Genomic DNA, 9,712 nt, shown 5'->3' with positions numbered 1-9,712 from the left:
TCCTAATGACCTGAGGAGTAACTGCCCTTTGGCAAATTGCAATAAAACAATCACAGACGTTTTGAAAGTATGATATGATAGATCTTACATCTAACCTGGGAAAACTTGACTGCAGGTAATGGGCAAAGCTTGTGGAAAATGTTGTCACTGTTGGCAAGGAAGGGGGATAGATCTGAGGGTGCTCAGTGCAAGCCCTAATGTACAATTAGACTTTTGTTGGTGAGCTGATGCCAGTGGGAACTACAGCATCTTCCCTGGCAAGGGCTTCCCTTTGAGTGCTGCTTAACATACCTCTGACCCGTCTGTGTGACTGAGTGGCAAGAAAAAGCTTCCAGGAACAATCCACAGCAGTTGTAATATTGCTTTATTGTCAGTTCTGCATATACCCTTCAGAACATTTTAAAAAATACAACTGTGGAATATAGTGATCCAAACCCCTGGGCAGCCTCTGAGGCTGTACATTCCTCTGGCAGCACTAGAGCCTGAGGCCACCAGCCCCTGTAGGTATGGAACAGAGGCAGAACCCAAGAGAAATCCAACAGGAAGGCTTATGCCAGGGATTGAGGTTCAGGTTCCATATAAACACAGCAGCAGAGGTACCACAATGTCAATTTGAGGGTCACAGCAGAACCTTGCCCAGCTGTAACAGCAGCACTGCTCCCTGTACTGCAGACTTTTGGTAAGGCACAGGGAGCAAATATGGCTTTAGGGATTACAAGCAAAGGCTGGAAGTGTTGCAGAGGTTAATAGTGAGAGAGTACCACTACTTAAATTAATGGGCAAACAGAACTGGACAAAGTTAAAGAAGTTCACATTAAAAGAAAAAGAATCCAAGATTTTTGTCCTTTAGAAAGGAAGCACTGCCTCCATGGTAATTACAAAGTTACCCTGCCCTGCCCCTCAAATGAAAATATTCCATCCAGGAACTCAAACACTGAGTTTGTTACTAGCAGCCCTGAGCAAAGCATGAGAACCTGTAGCATATTGGTGACACTGAAATAAGAGTAGGAGAGGGGAGCAAGGGGAGGAGCCATTTAGAAAGCAAGGTGCCATCCCAAAGCAGAGTCCCAGCTGGAATGTCTGAGCCCTGCCCAGACTGCTGCAGGTAGTAGAGGTTGGACACAGTGCAGAACATCCAAGGCAGCAGGGCCTAACAAACACAGCAGGTACAACTTCACACCTCTTGGTCCTTGAGGTTTCAGCACCCCATTTAGTGGGGAAACACCATGAGTTCACAAAAACTGGTTCCCTGGGAATGTGTGTCACTAAGGACAGAAATGAGCAAAAATGCAGTGGGGAAAAGAAAAATAAATCTCATTTCTGTAGTCTCATAAAATCTGCCATGGCTGAGTTCTTCCACATCCCCTGGTGGTGCTGCTGCAGGAAGGGAGAGCCAACAAGCAGCAGGGATCAGCTCTCCCAGCTTTGCAGCTCCTCCCAGTCTGCCTCACTCTCACACCTGAGCCTTGTTTTGAAAAATTCCTTGATGAGTCTCTGTGCTTCCTCCTTCACTGCAAGAGAGGAAACACCACCTTTTTGAGTTGATACTTAAGATATCTGCCCCCTCTGAAGCCATGAACCCATCTGGCATTGAAATAACTCCAGACACACCTGTTTTGCGGGAAGAGCTCTGCTCCTGGGTCAGTAAGTGAGACAGGTGCCTGGCAAAGCCCTTGAAGAGATCCTGCAGCATTGGGGAAGACAAAGAGCAGAAAGCAAACACCAGTCACCTCACCAGTCTGTTTTCATGTCTGTCTTGCCCTTAGCACAGACTGGCTGTAGCACAAACCCCTCCGAGACTGAACACGCACAGCTGGCCCTGCAGTGCTGGAGAAACCCAGGCACACACATCCTGCCTTGCAGGGCACAGCAAGGAAACTACACCAGCACTGAACCTAAGCTGTTCTACTCTACAGGTGGGAGTTAAAAACATGCCAGGGTTTAATGTGAAAATATGAACAATCACAAGGAAGCGTGGAACCAACACACACCAACCCTTTTGTGGGAGAGGGGAGTTGCTGCACCTGAAGTCACTAAAACTGCACATACCAAAACACAACTTGGAAATAAAAGGTGGGATCCAGATCATCTCCCCCTTCCCAGAGCCTCAGATCCCTAGAGAGATGAATTCTCCTGCTAAAGAGGGCCTTGAGCTATACCCTACCTTGGAAGCAAATTTGCCCCCCTTGTAGAATGGTGTCAAATACTTGACAACGATGTCTGCAGTCTCTTTGAGGGACATGCCTTTGGTCACTGGCTGAATGGTCTTGCTGCTTCCTTCTTTATCACACTGTACTAAGTTTGAGTCAAATGTCACCTTCTTCTTTGTTGAACCAACACCTTTGCTCTCTGGCTGGGTCAGAATTGAAGATTTTGCTGCTGTTCGGAGCCGCTTTTTTGCAGGACTTTCCATATCCTGGAGAGGGGACAGAAGAAAACCAAACCTTACCAATTCCTGTGGCAGCATTGCCCTTCCAAGCAGCCACCATCTTCCCAGAAAATGAATCTTTACAGCATCCTGCAGCCTCTTCCTCCAGTGAATACCAAGTAGGATTCTCTGTAACTCCTTTTGATCTGCTGTGCAGACACTATTTCCCACACGAAGGGACTTTGAAAAACAACCCTTTAAAGAATACCACATTTAGAACTACCCTGTGCTCCTATTGGGCCAGTTAATTGCTAGAGCCTGTCCTACAGAGGAAAACTGATTGGAAAAGATTTCTCAGGATGCCTGCTGAGAATACATCCCTCAGGAAGAATGAGCCACATCAGGAGAGCCACACTCCTGCTCAGTTTGAAAGAGAAAGGAAACTGCAGTGTTGCAGAGACAGCTGCCAGGCAGTCTCAGCTGCCAAATGCAGAAGCACAGACTGAATGGCAAAGCAGGCTGTGAGCAGGAGTAACTCCCTAATGGTCCCATGTGTCTCTAGCCTGTGGTTGTGCCCTTGCCTTGAGAAAGCAGCTCCCTAATTTTAGTTAGTGACAGATCTCAGGGGGTGGAGACACTCATTCCAGGCAAGTCACCAGCAAGGGCACAGTCACGAGTTGCACAGAGGAGGGAACAAAGCAGTGGAGGGGGAGCTCTCCACTGCAGCCCAAGGTGCTGGCACAGCAGTGAGGGCAGCAGGGAAACACCAGGAATGCAAGAAAACTGGGATTCTCCTTTCTGCTGCAACTGCAGCTGGGCCCTCCCCAGATAAATGACACTCTGAGAAAGAAATTTGGCACCAGATAAGCAGAATAGAGGAAATCAGCATTCATTGAAATCTTACCTCTTCTGATCCTGGCCGCTTCCCACTGTCACTTTCCCCAACAACAGGCAGCTCAGATTCTGCAACATTTTCAGCAACACTAGTGGGAAGAGTGGAGAGAAGGCCAATTGTAATCATTCCACAGTGAAAATATTTCTGCATTCACTGTCAGAGGCCATGAGACTGCATGGTAAAGCAAGAGTCTCCTTCACTCACCCGGAGACCTCATACAGGTTTCCAGAACAAGGCTGGTGGGGCTCTGGACAACACAGGGAACAGAGAAGTAGAGATTTTACCTGGACTTCATAACCACTTCCTCCTCAAGGAATTCAGATTCAACAGCCTGCTGGGTCTTAGAATTCTCCCCTCTCTCAGTCAGTGTTACTTCTGTTTCTCTCAGTTCTTTATTCTCGGCCTGGAACTGCCCAGTCAGATCTCCAGAGCCATCTTTGTTTTCCTGAGGTGTTAGTTTCTCTTGACACATGCTTTGAGAAGAAACCTGAGGTAGTGTGCTTGCAGAACAGCCATCTTCCTTTGCAGCACTGCAGCTTTGAGCTTTAGAGCCACTTTTGGGGAGGGAGAAGAATTTGGAAATATCTTGTGATTCCTTTTTGGCTGCTTCTGCGAGCATTTGCTGCTTCTTGCTAAGTTTGGACTTCTTAGCAGGGCTGACCCCAAGGGCAGTTTTTGTGTCTGGACTGGGTTGCTGCCCCTTCTTTTCTGCGGGTAGTTCTACCCTTGCACTCTCATCCACTGCTTTGGTTGCAGTTTCTTCCCTCTGGAGAACAGGGGTTCTGGTGTCCAGCTCCAGACTGCAGCTGCTGTTGTCTTTCCCACTTGGGCAGTCTTTTTTGACAGGCTTTGCATCACTCTCCTCCTTGATCTTCAGCAGTTCTGATGCTGTCTGGAACAAGCTGGATTTCTTTGGGAATCCTGCTCCCACACGCTTGGGTTTGAACTGGGGAGACAGGAAGAAGAAATTTTGGTTGTGAGACCCCTGTGTGCAGCACCATAAAAGCAGCTAAGTTTCTGCATACAATACATCAGTTTGGGCAGCTGTAAGCTGGAGGAGATTCTAAATCTGACTGATCATCACATCCTTTGACAGACACATGAGAGAAATGCACTAGGTGGAAGTCCTAGCCAGCAATAAGAAAACAAGGCAGCATCCTTGGATAGAGCAAGATGAGAAAAAACTTACTTAAGATGTGGCCTGCACACAGATTATATTCACTAATAACAACATGACAGACAGGAAAAAGCAATTACAATAGAAATATGCAGTTGTGGCCACAGAAAGGACACAAAATAAATGTATAAAAAGGCAGACAAAACACACCATTCCCTCATGTCTACCCCACCAGTACTTACCGAGGGAACCTGGGATGCAGGGACAAAGTCCCCTTCTGCTAGAGACACAGATTTTATTTCCAAATTGCTGTTACCACCCCTTCCAGATCCAAAGACTGAGAACAATTCCCCTTGTTTGGAGGCTTTATTGATTTCTGCCACCTAAAAAGAAAACAGAAATATTCTTTAATGGCCAGAAATCCTTATGTATTCCTGCCTTTGTACATACTAAAAGCCATAGTAACAAAGCAAGTATCTGCCCTGGAGAAGCACCTGCCTCAAGAACAGAAACATCTTCAGAGAGAATGATGGCAACCAGATAATCTAAACCAAGGCTTCTCTAGTGTCAGCAGCAGCCTGAGGAATTCCCAAAGCCCTGTATTGCTAGAACATATCTGGATAAACTTGCACTACTGTGTAAGTTTTCAGAGCCTGTAAAGCCAACAAAGATGTGAACCTGAGGTGATTCTGAGCCCTCCTGGAAACAAAATCAAGAGGAGAGATTTGTAAGATACTCAAGGACAAAACAGAGCTTTTCCTCCACCTTTTCCACACAAACTCTGCCATATTTACCTTGAAGCTCCCACATGCCAGGGAGCAGGAGATGTAGATGTTTGTCCCTACCTTCTTTAGCACAGCTGCCTTGTAGGAATTTGCCATTTTGCTGGACTGGAAAGCTTCATATTCCATTTCCACTGCACAGGCACCAGGGTCTGACCTGAAACACAGGCTGGGGTGATTCCTGGCAAGACACACTTGTGCATCTGCAAAGGGAACACTAATGCTTAAGTATCTCCCAGAATGTACAAAATCCATTCCCTCCGGTGCAAGAATAAGTGATAACTTCCAGTTAAGTCCCAAGGGATGTAGTGGTGAGTTGATGGAGAATAGAAAGGGTGATGACAACGGTTTTTAATGAAGATTCTTGCCCACTTCTCCGTTGAGAAGTACACTATCCCCATCTTGTGGGACAGACAAGAACTGCCGCTCCTGGGATCAAGCTGATAACATCGACCAGTCACAGGAATCCTCAGGTCTGATCTTCAACATCACTGCCACAAAGATGCTGTTAAGTAAAACTACACCCTTGGACAAAATAACTTAAAAAAAGCATTCCCTGAGAACGGTAATTGTGCTCAGGGAAGAGCAGGCCCTGTGCTAAGGGACTCAGTATACACCCCTTTTTCCTCATCTCATACCATTTTCCTTCTGCTGCTGGAATATTTTGGTTGTTGCTCAAAGCTTCTTCCAGCATCTTCAGGCAGTGTTCCCGGGCCTAGGAAACATGGGATACTCAGACATGCTCTACAGAAGTGTCAGTGCCTCTTGGACTTCCACCCCTGAAGGAGTAAGGACAGGCCAGGCAGAAGCCTTGCTGTTCTTTGCAACATCACTTACCTTCACAGTGAGCTTGGAGATCCTCCTGCTGGCAGCATCCTTCAGGGGACAGTCTGCACCTGCCACAGGAGAGGAATTTGGGAAAGGAGCCATGGCAGGGCTAGGCTGATGGAGAACATCTCAGCTGTCACAGGGAGGTGCAGGTCCAGGACTGCCTGGCTTTCTCCTCCCTGAATTGTCACCCCAAGGAACACTGTGGTCACCCTTTCTACCTGGAGAAGCTACTCCAAAAGAATAGGCAGAAATCAAAGTGAGAATGTTTTCTCTGATTGAGAACATCTACTTTGGAGTTTAGGACTAACAGCTTTCCAAAATCTTCCCACCTCAGAAAACCTTTCTTTAAGGCTCTTAGGAAACTCTAATCTTTTCTGCTTCCCACAACATCAACCAAAAAAAAAATCAGGCTGGACAGAGTAACCTATCAAGTGTTCTTTTGCAACAGTGCCAGACAGGGCCCCAAGCAGTTACTAACAGCAAAGGTTTTCAACAGTTTCCTTATAGCATTATTATTACTATTATTATTATTACTGCATAACCTCTGCAGAAACAGCCAACACTACAACGTCAGGTTAGACAGTTTTCCCTTTCTCTTGCTTATTTGGAAATGTTGTTTAGAAAGATTCATTCCATATCTTCACCCCAACCAAAGCTAAGCTGTGGTCCATCTGCTCCAGCCAAGTTTTCACAGTCAAAAACCTGACCTCTGTGCCTAGGGACTGATCCCTCCAGTGGTAATGCTGTACAAATTGCATGCAGCTGCAAAATGCAAGACTTTCTTCTCCCAAAGAAAACCCATTATAAATCAAAGAAGATATTTACTTGGAGGAACAAAATCTTCCTTTTCTGGTTCTTTGCCCTTGAAGAAAACAAAGATCAGTCAAACATTTCCATTCCTACGACACACATGCAGATCTAGAAGCACAAAAGACATGTTTTATATCCCTGCTCCAGGGAAAATTAAAGCTGAAGTTATAAAGGCATTGAATAAGTGCCAGAACAGGGCCGAGAAGACAAAGAATGAGAATCAAAGCCAAAAGTTCACCTCGGCTGTAGGAATATTTAAGAGAAGCTGAATGGGAAAATCTGTTTTTACTACTACCACGGGCATTAAAACCAACAGGCTCCTCTTGCTTAGCACTGCAGAGAAACCAGCACATGAATAAGCTGCATTTCTTCCTATTATGGGACTGGCCCAGAATATGGAGAACACAGCAAAAGCAGAGGTACAAGAAGTGAAAGACATCAAACAACACCAAGATGAAATAATTTACTGTCATTGATGCCAGGAAGCCTTTATGGCTGTCAGACAAGCTCACAGCAAACCCTCTGTGCAGCCCTTAAAAACTGACCCCAACTCACCTTGCGCAGACTCATCTGTTTCTTGTAGAAGTTGTCCCACTCCCGTTTCCGACGCTCCTCGTTGTCTTCATCCCAATTCCCACCACCCTCTTCATCATACCTGCATAAGGCACGAAAGCAAGTGGAACAAGCTTTTCTGTAGCTGCAGCATTAACTGGGGGACAAGTTTGGGAAGCCACCCCAGTGATGCGTCCCACATCCTTTCTGAACATGTCTCCACTTTGAGTTTCTCTGCCATTCCCCAACCAAAACAGCAGTGAGTGTCCTCCAAAAATTCACAGCATTTGTTAATCCCATAAACTAGTAGGCAGTGGCATGAACTAAGAACATGTAACTAGTGCCCTGAGAATGGAGGGCTCCATTTCAGAAGCTCTGCCAGATCCTCCCAAGGGTCATGTATCCCATCTGTCAGTCCCTCCTGCCCAGGGAGCAGAGATGGCAGAAAGGGCCATTCCTCAGTCTCACTTGTTCATAGGCTGCTGCAATAAATGAAATCCCCATCTCTAATACACTGAAATGCAGCAGCTGATCTTCACCAGATGTAGCCCAGGTGAACCCCACTGCTTCCTACAGCTGCCAGACTTACAGGTATCACAAATCTGAGCTTTAGAGCTGCTGACTACTACAACTTCCAAGGCAAAACTACAATCAGGTCATGAAAAGGTTCAATAAACCAAGTGGCAAACACTGTTCTGTACAACAGCACTGCCTCTGGCTTCTCAGGTCCTGAGACCAAACACAGGCTTAAGTCACAAGTCCTGGTTTCCTCTGACTCAGCTGGACTTGGCCAAAGAACAAAGGTACCAATCTCGAGCTTTTTAAGGTAAAGCAGAGGGCCTGGCCAGCCTACAGGACTGTGTATCCTGGCACAGCTTCATGGGCAGTGCCAGCAGAGAAATTTCATCCTGACACAGCTGCACAGTCACTGCAACTCTGCCAGGGAACAAGGGCAAAGAGAAGTTGTCACCTGCACACTGCCAAGCATTTTACAGAATTCATCGTGTTTCCCACTGCACATCTTCCTTTAGATGTCAACCTGATAGGAAAACACAGCAATCTGCAGAAGAATCTGACACTGGCACTTCATAACATCTGTGGTGACTAAGTCCTGTCAGTGGCCCCTGGCCTGCTGGCCCACAGACAGTTGTGTTAAATCAGGAATGAGCTCTGGACCATGTCATCTTGGTCTCAATTTTAAACACTTTTTGATCCTTCTGACTATGAACAGGCTGAGCCCACTTGCTGCTTTCAAAAATTTCAGGCTAGTTTCTTGAGCCAATTACATTGTGCAGGGCAATTCTTAGCACTGTCAAAACAGCTTTTGGTTCTCTGGGACACGAATGTGAACGAGGCTGCCAAAGTGTGTGGAAAATGAAATTCCAGCTGCTGCTGCCAGAAAGTTACAGGAAAATACCATCCACACAGAAACATGTGCTGAAAATAGGAGTGTCTGGGCCTGCAGCTGGTGGATGCTCTTCTCTCTGATGGCTCCTATGAGATGAGTGTAACCTCTCTGGTACAAACCTGCTGAAGCCTCTGCAGCCTCTCCTGCCGCCCTCGTACAGCTCTGGGTCGTAGCTATCCCAGGAGGATCCCGTGGGCCTGATGCAGGTATTGCTCCAGCTGTTGCTGCAGCGTTCCAGTTCCTCCAGTTGCCTTTTCACTGCCCCTGGGTTCTTGCAGAAGTCACAGCACTTGTTGCAAGGTGGGGTGACATCACCGAAGTACTTTGCTATGGCAGCGTGGCGACAGCTTGGAAACACAAGGCAAAATCATCTGGTCATCACTTCTACCCAAAAAAACTTCAAATGCAATGCTTTTGGAGAAATATTTGAGGTTTTTTTTTTTTTTTTTCACAGAGAATGTCTATTCCAGCAGAAATCACAGGGTTTAATCCCTGGAGTAGAAATTGGGCTCTGCTCCTGGCACCTTGCTTAAAGTCTCTCTGCCACCACCTCCTCACATGTAAAAAAAAAAAAACCAGTGTTAATCTCCTCTGCTAAACCCTTTCAGATCTTTGAGATCTGCAAAAGGAGCAGTTGATGAAATATACATATATTAGTTTTGTATCACTGGCTAAATATATTCCCTGTCTTGTCAGGTAAAGAGGCTCCACTGATCACTGCACCTCAGAATATATCTATATATCTCACACTGAAGAGCTTCTAGGTTTATTATTTGTGATTTAAAGGTGAAGAAATATATATTTGAAGATACAGGAACATAAAGCAAGTGCCAGAAAAAGAGTCCAGAGTGAGGTCACAAGGGAGGACCATTCAGATAACACAGCCTGGATCTTGATGGGCTCACACATGCTCCAGATCAGCACCCAAAGTTTGGGTAGAGTCCTACAT

The 9,712-nt window shown here is 46.1% G+C and overlaps 1 protein-coding gene across 5 annotated transcripts in view; it reads right to left on the bottom strand.

Annotated features, from left to right (window-relative positions):
• Positions 1–346: 346 nt before the first annotated feature.
• Positions 347–9,712, bottom strand: part of RECQL5 (RecQ like helicase 5) — a 37,664-nt gene continuing 28,298 nt past the window's right edge. For 2 of the 5 annotated variants that reach the window (XM_062506032.1, XM_062506030.1), the window contains exons 9-19: positions 8,883–9,110; positions 7,359–7,458; positions 6,819–6,855; positions 6,000–6,058; positions 5,801–5,877; positions 5,226–5,319; positions 4,623–4,763; positions 3,548–4,209; positions 3,273–3,351; positions 2,165–2,416; positions 347–1,684 (exon numbers count right to left, since the gene is read on the bottom strand). In XM_062506032.1, coding sequence (XP_062362016.1) covers positions 1,454–1,684; positions 2,165–2,416; positions 3,273–3,351; positions 3,548–4,209; positions 4,623–4,763; positions 5,226–5,319; positions 5,801–5,877; positions 6,000–6,058; positions 6,819–6,855; positions 7,359–7,458; positions 8,883–9,110 — 1,960 coding nt within the window. In that variant the 3' untranslated portion in view covers positions 347–1,453. Of the gene's footprint in view, positions 1,685–2,164; positions 2,417–3,272; positions 3,352–3,547; positions 4,210–4,622; positions 4,764–5,225; positions 5,332–5,800; positions 5,878–5,999; positions 6,059–6,111; positions 6,221–6,818; positions 6,856–7,358; positions 7,459–8,882; positions 9,111–9,712 lie in introns of those variants that run through there. The other 3 variants (XM_062506034.1, XM_062506031.1, XM_062506033.1) reach the window with 3 other exon arrangements.

This window comes from Cinclus cinclus, chromosome 20, assembly GCF_963662255.1.
Source record: "Cinclus cinclus chromosome 20, bCinCin1.1, whole genome shotgun sequence".
Lineage (NCBI taxonomy): Eukaryota > Metazoa > Chordata > Aves > Passeriformes > Cinclidae > Cinclus > Cinclus cinclus.
Note: the sequence above shows the minus strand (reverse complement) of the source record. Positions and strands in the feature narration are given on the sequence as shown.